Genomic DNA, 10,041 nt, shown 5'->3' with positions numbered 1-10,041 from the left:
CACAATTGCACCGTTACGTAACAGACACGGGCAGGTACATCCGATCCCATCCAGGAAATTCGCGTACACTTTGATGAACGGCCGTTTGATACAACGTGATTTTAGTGTAAACTGATATTCAGACAGTTGCAGGCTGCGTCATTCACCCCTCCCATTCACGCCCCTGCGTTGACTTTCACACAGTTACTCTCAGCATGTCGCAAGAACCTCACTGACAAAGATGAAGCCACACCCAGTGGACACGGTCAGGAGCTGTGCTGGAATGTGTCCACACTGGCAATTGCGGAGCGATTTGGAATCATCCCAAGGAAGTCAATCAGGATTGTTATGTCATGTAATTTTATTTCATGTGAAATATTAACAAAAGTAGTTGCATAACAGTCGTATGTTTTCTCACTTTCTTTATATATATATAAATATGTGTTTATATATATATATATATAAATGTTTATATATATATATATATATATATACATTTATATATATATATATATATATATAAATTTTATATATATATATATATATATAATTATATATATATATATATATATATATTTATATATATATATATATATATCAGTCGGCTTAAATCCACCACACAATTTCAAAAATGCATCAATAAACTCTACGAACACAGGTAATGCATAAAAACCAAAATACCCAAACTGATAACCCTACCAAGGCCAGCACTTCTTACATCAAAAGGTAAAACTTCAAAGACAGACGAGTTAAGAAACACTAAGTACTATGCATTGCAAAGTATGTACAACAATCTGCATCGTTTCAGTGCAAAAGACTTTTACCAAAAGAAAAACAAAACAAAAAAAAAATAATTAAAATTAAAAAATTAAAACACAACGGAAAAAGCAATAGCAGAGCGGCGCGCACAGACACACACTGACGACACCCTCTTGTTCTTTTCTCATTCATGTGCGGCGGGCAAACCAAGCATTCTCATTCCTGGCGTGTAAAACCTGCGCAGGAAAATGTAAAGCGATCACCAAGTGGAGCGATCACCAGGAGCTCACGCTGTTCATGTCTTTTTGCACACGTCTGCGAGGTTTCTGAACTTTGGTCCGAGCGTGTTTAGAAAGTCAAGGTTTTCGTTGTCGTCGTAGTCGCTGCAGCATCCCACGGAGCCGGCTGCGCTGCCCGCTCCCTCGTACCCGTAGGCGTGTACGATGTCGTCGGCGTATCGCCCGTCCCCTGCAGTCGCCATGTAGCCCAGCTTCTGTGAGACAAAGTGGAACGTAGAGTGAGTGTGTTATTACGCCGCATGCCTCAGCGATGGGAGGCGAGATACGTGGCTGCTCAGGATATTACACCGCGAACAAACAACTCACAGGCGAGTCAGAGAAATAATATTTCTCACAGAGAAGTTGGAAAAATATTAAAGTTTACAAAGGATCCTATCACGGCTTAAACATTGTATTACTTGAGAGAGATACCTAAGCTGTAACAGATAGCAGAGGTTATTAAACCTCAGAGAATGATTGTTGAGATAGTAGCGTTATAAACATTGGAAATGTTATGTAATTGTACCTGGTTTAGACAGCGGCCATTTGTTTGCCAGGTCTTTAGAGCGGATGAATCCTGGGTGAGGTACTTGCTGTCCACACCCATGCCGCCACCGACAAACTGGTTTCCTTGCATGTTTAACTGGTTACCATACTGGGAAGAGTAGTAGTCATGCATATTAGATGTGGTGATGCCACTCTTGTACATGTCGGTCTCGTGTGTGCCCTGGACTCCGATCGTGCTCATGCTCTTGTTTCCCAGCCATCCTGCATCCACCATAGAACCCTTCACTGAGCCCTTTACAGTCTGTTCATTCCCAAAAGGTGGAACTTTGATGAGACTTGCATCCTGTAAAGCAAAACAAAAAGCAATCAACTGACAATTAAATAAATGAAGCAAAAAGAAAAGAAGAGCAGTATAAAAATATATGTAAGCGCAATGTTCTCACCACTTCATCCCCTGGTGCCTCAGTGTTTGATTTGAGCAGGGTTCCACCACTGTCTCCTTCATCAATTGTCATGCCGCCCATCTTTGTTGAGCAGAAGAATGCAAGCAGTAAAACTGCAATAAAAGAGCAAGTTAGAGGGATTATGTAATATGAATGAGCGGAAGGCGTTACATAACACAAAAACACTACCGTATACTGTTAGCACTCCTCAGTTTCTGATATACACTCAATACGCTACAAGAGAAGCTTCAGCTTTAAATCACTTTTCCTGTATTTTCACACATGCTCCAATACAGTCTTTTTTTTTTTCTTTTTTTTTTTTAACCTGGTTTCATTATCTACACAGTGTAGTCTACAACATATTACAGGCCAAGGACCCCCAAACTGCTGAAATCTGCATTCAGTATTTAGCTATTCAAATAATACACAGGTTTAAATATTTATTTATTTTTTCATTTCATCCATTCATTAATTTTCCCCTGCAGAACCCATGGTCTACAGAATTCTGCTGGCAAGTAGATAGCAAGTAGCAGATACTCACAGAGCAGTAGGAGGAGGGCCAGAGGCAACAGCAAAGTCAGTATCCCATATGGCCCCAACGTCACAGAGTTTTGCTGGGCCAGGCACACGCCACCCCTGCACTGGCAGATCCTTACTGTCACCGTCTGTACGCCACCAAAGCCTTGCAGATCGTTGATGGTTATGGGAACCTCATACAGCCCTCTAGGAAGAGCTGTCTTCTGCTTCAAAAGCCTTGCCGTCCCTGAGGCACAAACACATGCAACAAGATACTGTGACGTATGCTTTAAAATTAAGGCTTCCTATCCAAAAGATGGGATCTTGCATCAAACAGTTCATCTTCTTGAAATTGTCGGTGTGCGGCGCAAAACGTAGCTTCTCCCACAATGGGATGAAAACACCAGAACAATATCGAAACGTATTCTCTAAGCTAAATGATATCCATAGCATTATATTATGTTGTCTAATATGTGCAAAAGCATTTCAAAGATGTGGCTGCGGCACCACGGGGCAACAGTTTGTATGTTTTGGGTACAGATCTAAGTTTTAATGGACCTTTTAGCATCAACAACTGCATTCATTTGTTGTAAAATGAATGATTTCATCCCAACTACACATAGGAGCTCCAGAGACATTGTACGTCAGGTTTCATAGATGTTTAAATAGTGTTTTGTTGTTCAACACAGACTGTTAATAAAGCCACCTACCGTTCAAATACTCCAAACTCCATTTGTCCTCGTCTTCCTCTGCCAACGCAAAGGTGAAGTCGAACGCATTTGGATGCTGGTCTTTGTCTTCTGCCGCCACTATCACAGAGCCACTTGCTCCGTCTTCCTCACAGATCACCAGCTCTCCGGGCCCTACCTGTGGCTTGTTGTCGTTCACATCCTCCACTTGAATGACAACTGTTCCCGTTCCTGTCTTGCTGCCTGAAATACAAAAGTATAACAATCATTCTCTGTTGGCTGCATAATGAATGTGGGCATGTGGGCACATATCAAAAAAAATGCCACAGACTCCTTCAGGTGCAGTCACTGGGTGTCACATAACTGGTAATTTCACCAGAACATGAGCCACCGTCACACTGGAGAATATGAATCATTGTAGATGACGCATTGAGTTGTATCTCCTAAACAAGCGTTCTCAGGTATGTCAAAGCTTGCTGGCTGTGTGTTCAGACGGGCCCTGTTAAAGCTGGCGCTAACTTACGTCTGGTGCCGCCGCAAGGCATGAAGGTGACAACCATTTTCATGTGAAAACTGGCACGTTCGTCACAAACTGCTGTCTCGTTGATGACTGCGTAATATGTAATTGTAATGTAATTTGTGATTGCCGTAAGGGCTGACGTTTAATTCTAACCTTTGAGTAGTGCTAAGCTTCGACACAGTGAAAAGCAATTTTCTGTATGAACTAGTACGTGTTAAGCATTCAGAATCCACTTCCTACCATCGGTAGCCTTCACGGTGACATTGTAAAGTCCATTCTTTACGAAGTTTGACTCTCTGTCAATTGTGTTTGCAACCTTTATGTCTCCGTTGGCTCGGTCGATTGTGACCCAAGACGCTGGGTCTTTGTCCTTGTAATACCTGGGACACAGTGGGAAAAAAGCATTTGAGTATTACAGGCAAATTCAGATCAGCAGTCAAAGTCTGCCCTCCAGTGTTATAGAGAGGCAACATAAACATCAGTTGGGGTCCTGAGGATTAGCCGTACTCGCGCGTGTTATAAATCGCACTCTATCACAGCAAAATAATATGTTTTTATTTTAAAGACAAATTAATATTAATTACTTGATTCCATTGCTGCTCTTGGTCTCAGGATCAATGGCTTTGTAAGTTCCTATCAGGGTGCCGTTAGGTGTGTTCTCTTTGACCTTGAAGTACACAATAGGGGCAGTGAATTCTGGGCCCTCGTCGACGTTGGTAACCGTGACTTCCACAGGGATGGACGCCCACGTGGCCGAGGTGCCATTCAGCTCTGCTTCATTACGCGCCGAAATCTCCAGATTTATCTTCGGGCTCTGCTCGAAATCTAAGGGCTGCAAAAGCGGAGCGGTGCACCGTAAATACAAATTTCCACTTAGATGTGATGCACACCGAATGTCATTACTTTAATCTGAAATCACACTCACCTTCACGACGTACAGAAGGCCCTCATTTGTGCTGGGGTCGGTGTCAATCCTGAAGTTTCCGGTTTCATTTCCTTTGGTGATGACAAATTTAGAAATCCAGTTTGGCGTGTTGATTTGATCTTTATCATCAACTGGAATCCGAAGGATCAGTTTTTCTATTTGGTTTTCTTCCACAGTTGCTTTGTACTGAAGGGAAACAAAGGTGTGTTGCTTAAATCAAAAACCGAAGGAAGACACGTTCGAAAGTGTCTTAATGAGCATTATTTCGGATATCGCCACTTACCGAAGTTTCTCTGAAAGTCGGTGGGTTGTCGTTGATATCGCTCAGAGTAATTGTTGCTGTTGCTGTGTTGGACAGACCATTCGGGGCACCCAACTTATCTTGGATTTTTACAATGACGAGATACTTGTCTTTCACCTTGAAAAAAAAAAGATGATTAATGTGTTAAATTTGAGTGAATAAAGTAAATTTGTAAAAAAAAAGAAAAAAAAAAAAAAGTCAGGGCTGACCTCTCTGTCCAGATTGGCGTTATTTGTGGTGATAACACCTGTTTCTCCGTCAATGGAAAACAGGTTTGTTTCAGACAAGAGAGTGTACTTGATCCTGACGTGGTCGGTGCACGGGTCGTCTCTGTCTGTGGCAAGAACTTTCCCCACCACTTGTCCTGGAATGAAAAATATCATCATTTGAAGCAACTGCACTGGTGGTGGTCAAGGGGAGCAGTGCTGTGTTGCTTCCTGTTCCTCACCTGCAAAGGATTCGGGCACAGTGAACTTAAGCAACTCTTGAAATTGTGGGGCATTGTCGTTGACATCATCAACAAGGATGGTGAAGTTCAGGGGGATGTCCGTCTCCCGATTTGTCAATCTGTCAAAAACTCTGACTAACACCTGCAACAAATACGAACAAATAAGATTTAAAAAGGTTAACACATATATTTTCTCATCATAACAATTTAAATCGCCCTGAACTGTCTAATATGCCAACAAGAAATGCCAGCATTACTGTGCTTCTTTTATTTCATGCGATAGTAAATTGAATTTCTGTGATTGTGCTCTTTAAGATACAAAGGCTAACAGATTCGTTGCCTGGCCACCCCCGTTAGAGGAAATAACTCTTCATAACAGCTTGTGGCAGCGGCCTGTATTTGTAATTAAAGACAGGAAATGAAAAGAATGAAAAGAGCAGCTGTTAGATGGGAGGCGGGTAAGCTAGCAGGCCGACCAAAGTGCTCCAACTGACTCGTTCCTCTCTTCATCCCACTTGCCGACAGGGGTCCCGCTTGTCACCAGCGTGTCATTTATTTATTTTCTTCTCCACCGTTTTTTTTTTTTTTTTTTTTTTTTAATATCCAGAAGCCTTTCTTCACACTCACTTCAAAGTGTGGGAACTCCTCACGATCCACTGCTCTGTGCACACTCAACCTCCCGGTGTTGCGTTCAATGCTGAACAGTCCAGTTGGATGCTTGTCCACTCCGGGCCCACTGATGGTGTAGTAAACGTCGAACTTGGCTGCCGAATCTGAAACAATCTATGACAAATGACAATCATTATAGTTAGAGCAACTCTGTGATGTCTTTCGGCTTGCCGTGCTATGAACTGGATGAAGGCTGAAAAAAAAACACATTAGTGTGTTAAGACCTTGGGCAAATTCTAATCTGACAGCACGGTGACACAGATATAAAATGAATAAATAAATTAAAAGGAGCCGATCGTGGTTTAAACTTAAAGGAACGGTGGATTTGCAGTGGTGGAGGAAGTACTGACGTCCCATACTTATTTAAAAGTACTAATCTCACACTGTAAAGGCTGTTCTGCTACAACGAAAAGCACTGACAAAAGTTACTCAGAAGTACTATTGTAACAGCATTCATTCTAAAACTAGTTACAATGCTGTAAAGAATAAGAGCGGTTTGAAAAATGTTCACCTTAACAAAACATCCCACAGAGCTACTACGATCGAAACCACTGAGGTTTCGGCTCAGAACTCAGACACTGGTGAACATATTACTTCAGACTCAAAGAATCAATTCTGTAAATTATAGACTAAATAACAAACTAAAGCCGTCTGATGAATATATATATACAGATGGGTATGCTGCGCTCTGAGAAATGCTTAATGAGTTGGATTCAATACATTTTGACAGAAAAATATTAAAATCACCTTTTCCAGCTCATATGGAAATGGCCCCTGGACATTTTCCAGCATGTGGAGGGGTGGGGGACTCCAGCGTCTTTTGATGCGCTTCAGTATGCCTTGACCTGCCTTCTGTGACATGTAAACAAGTGTGTGGGGGGAAAGTTTCACCAAGTTACTATTATGGCTTGCGTTACTTGATTTTTCTTTTGTTTGTTTTTGTTTTTTTTAAGTGCTTTATAAATAAAGTTGGATTGGAAAAACGTCTGAGAACTAGAGGACTTACCCTGCGCACAAGGTGCACTTCCATCTCACTTTCCGCTCCATTCTTGTCCTGCACCCACACAGAAAATGTCCGCCCTCCTGTAGCCATCGACACAGGAGCCAAAGCTACTACGGTCCCATCGCTATCTATCCTAAAACGTGTGTCCTGTACACGAAACTGCACCGAATTGTCGTCACAGGCGGCGGCGTGAACTGAAAAGCGAGAAAAATGTTAAAAGTTAAAATCGGTCGAGCCACAAAAAACGAAGCCGGTAAAGTACCCCCCCAAGACAGACACGTTCATGTACAGTAAAGTTAATAAGCAAATAATAGGGGGAAAACACCTTTTGTGACTTGGTATCCCACCGGAATTGTCTCCGGGACAGGCACGTAGAGAGAGCTGGGGAGAAAACACGTCTCGACACCGCAGGCGATCTGAAGGGAGGACACAGGATATCTTACTTCAGACTTAAAGTTTGTTAAAAACCCTTAAAGAGAAATAATCGATTATGTCCCAATATAAATAATAGAAAACATGAACGGCTTTTGTAAAGTTTTAAATCATTATTTCAGTTTGAGACATTAAATAAATGCGGACACTTACCACCCATACGCAGATGAGCGAAATAAAAACTTTCGCCATATTCTGGTCAAAATTCTGCCGGACTTGGTCCGAAGAAGGAGGAAGAATCCGCTTAGAGTCGGTCGTTCGCAGTGACAGACGTCTACTCGTCGGATCTGTCACACGGTCTGTTCTTCCACTTGCGCTCTCACTGCGTAAAGGGGAACGTTAATGAGTGGATGACACACCTAGGCCGACACACCCAAAGAAGCCTCCAAGCAAAGATCAACAGGCAGCGCACCTTTGGGCTGTCCTGCTCAGAGGCGTTGTACACGGCCAACTCTACACAATGCATATGTTTTCTGCCAGTAGGGGGAAACGTTGCCTTAGTCTTCTGACTCAATACTACACACACACACACAAAAATTACCATAAATGCTATATGAAATGAAATAAATATGCATACAAAAGCCCCACATTAATATTTCTATGAACACACAAGTCGTTTAAGCCCCAGAAACGATTTCACTAATGTTCTCTTTTCTTTCATTTTCCCTTGCAACAATTGCACGTTTGTGTGTGTGTCAGCTTGTTTTTCACGACCTCTCCCTGGCTCGCAGAGTTATTGACCCATGCCGCTCCTCCTATGCCTCATGCAACTCCACTGAAGCATTCTGGTAGGAGGATCAGAACTGGGCTCCTCACTCAGCACCGCAGGAATGTGAGCTGAATGGAGCCTGGTGTGGGGGAGGCTGTGATCCCACAGCGAAGCCGAGCGCTATCTCTGTAAAGTGCTGATAAAAGCGAGCGTGCTCGGAGCCAGGGAGCTGCAGGCCCGTGTCATTTCGAGCATGCCCCGTTCGATTCCGCTGTGTTTGGAAGAGGTTGTTTTGAAAGGGTCTGGGGGATGTGTGTGGGCTATGTGGGGCTGCAACAGGAAAGGTGAGAAAAATGTCAGGAAGACTGCGCTGCAGTGAGTCATGGGCGTGGACGTAATGAGAGGGATCGGGGCGGAGAGTCTGTATCAACAACTCTAAAACAATGCTTATGTCTCCCAGGCTGAAAGCTAATTATGACTGTACTCAGGCTTCAATGTGTTTACAGTATAAGTGTGTTTGTGTGCAAATCATCCTGTTCCTGGTTAGTCTGTGACTGACCCTTTGTTTGACCTTTCCCCCGGTCTGTCAGGATTAATCATCCACAATGTGAGTTCCCCTAAATCACCAAAACTTTTGTACTTATGTCTATATTATAACAGCTAAATGAGATAAGTCTGTCTGGAAAACTCAAGCGTCAGACGTCTTGATATCAGTCCAGTATGACCTCATATAACTCATCTTGGATCACGCAGTTTATGGCATAGTCTTCGCGGAACACACCTGTTGTTGTGTTGTTCTACACCGGGTGGGGTGTTGCGAAATACAATTTGGAAACAACTTTGAATTCTTTGCCAGGTTGTGGCATAAAAGCTGCAGGGCGGATTCTATTGGTTTTCACGTTTTTTACGTTTATGAAGGCGTGAAAGATAATCCAAATCAAGTTCATGACAGTGACACGCATTTCCCCGAGGGGAGAGAGTTTCAGTCTAAAGCTAAAGCACCCACCACACCCAGGCTCGCCACACCCTTGGGATGAATGCCAAATGAGAGTGTTCATATCATGTGAAAGTGTGTTTGAGTGACACACGTTGCTCTGCACTGAGTTTTCTTAAGACTGCTTAACTCATCTTTCTGTGATTATTAGTGTGCATTGTCCCAATTGCTCATATTGATATGCACGACGGCTCTGAAGAAAGAAAATTGTCTGTGTTTGTATAAAACTGAAACACTAGGTTGCTTCTTCATGTTGACTAATACATCAAATGCAGCTAAGACAATATCCTTATTAACACCGCGCCCGCATATATTTTTATTAATAAGCTGAGCCATTACGGTTTTTCTTCTCTTTCTGAGGCCATGCTGTGAGAATTTTTGTCTCTGAAATGTTCAGGACCAAGCACACTATGTGAACTGACAACTTTCAAATCCCTGAATCGTTCTCCCCTTATCCCACCCCCAGACTCCTCGCATGTGTTGACCAATCACTGCTCTCCATTCCACTGGCTGCATCTCCAGCCATGAAATGTGGAATATCAGGGAGAAACCGGTTTGGAGGCCTCTCTTTCCTTTTTTCCTTCAGCTTCTTAATGATTAGCTTGAAGACGCGACAGACCACATCCTGCCTTTTTGTTTGTTTGTACTCCGTTGCTATCGCCGCACTTTTTGCCTCATAATTGCAACCCCTTATTTGCTTTTGTGTTATATTCATCCTGTTTTTCACATTTCCTCATACATCTGTTCACCTAACGTTTTCTTTTTTTTCATTTGTTTTAGGTGGACTTTGGTGGCCTTTCGGTGGACTTTTTGAATAAATGGACATCCATGCAACCCAGCCACCTGAAGTGTTTTGAAAATATGTCATC

At 42.7% G+C, this 10,041-nt stretch overlaps 1 protein-coding gene across 2 annotated transcripts; it reads right to left on the bottom strand.

The window, feature by feature from the left end:
* Positions 1–322: 322 nt before the first annotated feature.
* On the bottom strand, positions 323–7,879 carry dsc2l (desmocollin 2 like). Of its 2 annotated transcripts, none has more exons than XM_047590290.1 (16): positions 7,623–7,879; positions 7,363–7,453; positions 7,041–7,231; positions 6,782–6,883; positions 5,993–6,148; positions 5,366–5,507; positions 5,127–5,281; positions 4,900–5,034; positions 4,617–4,802; positions 4,276–4,523; positions 3,932–4,071; positions 3,193–3,414; positions 2,508–2,729; positions 1,967–2,079; positions 1,543–1,866; positions 323–1,231 (listed from the first exon to the last, which is right to left on the bottom strand). In XM_047590290.1, exons 1-16 carry the CDS (start codon positions 7,659–7,661, stop codon positions 1,034–1,036), a joined length of 2,664 nt encoding a protein of 887 aa, XP_047446246.1. In that variant the 5' UTR covers positions 7,662–7,879; the 3' UTR covers positions 323–1,033. The 2 variants fall into 2 exon arrangements, with proteins under 2 accessions (XP_047446246.1, XP_047446245.1); XM_047590289.1 differs by having other exon boundaries at positions 6,782–6,886; positions 7,623–7,877.
* Positions 7,880–10,041: the final 2,162 nt, after the last annotated feature.

This window comes from Mugil cephalus, chromosome 7 (assembly GCF_022458985.1).
Source record: "Mugil cephalus isolate CIBA_MC_2020 chromosome 7, CIBA_Mcephalus_1.1, whole genome shotgun sequence".
NCBI lineage: Eukaryota > Metazoa > Chordata > Actinopteri > Mugiliformes > Mugilidae > Mugil > Mugil cephalus.
Note: the sequence above shows the minus strand (reverse complement) of the source record. Positions and strands in the feature narration are given on the sequence as shown.

Bases quoted from the DNA above. Each gene is read 5' to 3' on its own strand.
- dsc2l (XM_047590289.1), bottom strand. From the start codon at position 7,661: ATGGCGAAAGTTTTTATTTCGCTCATCTGCGTATGGGTG. The intron at 2,730-3,192 runs GTAGGTGGCTTT...TTTGTGCCTCAG, and splicing joins GAGTTTGGAGTATTTGAACG to GGACGGCAAGGCTTTTGAAG. The intron at 1,232-1,542 runs GTACAATTACAT...TTTGTCTCACAG, and splicing joins ATGGCCGCTGTCTAAACCAG to AAGCTGGGCTACATGGCGAC.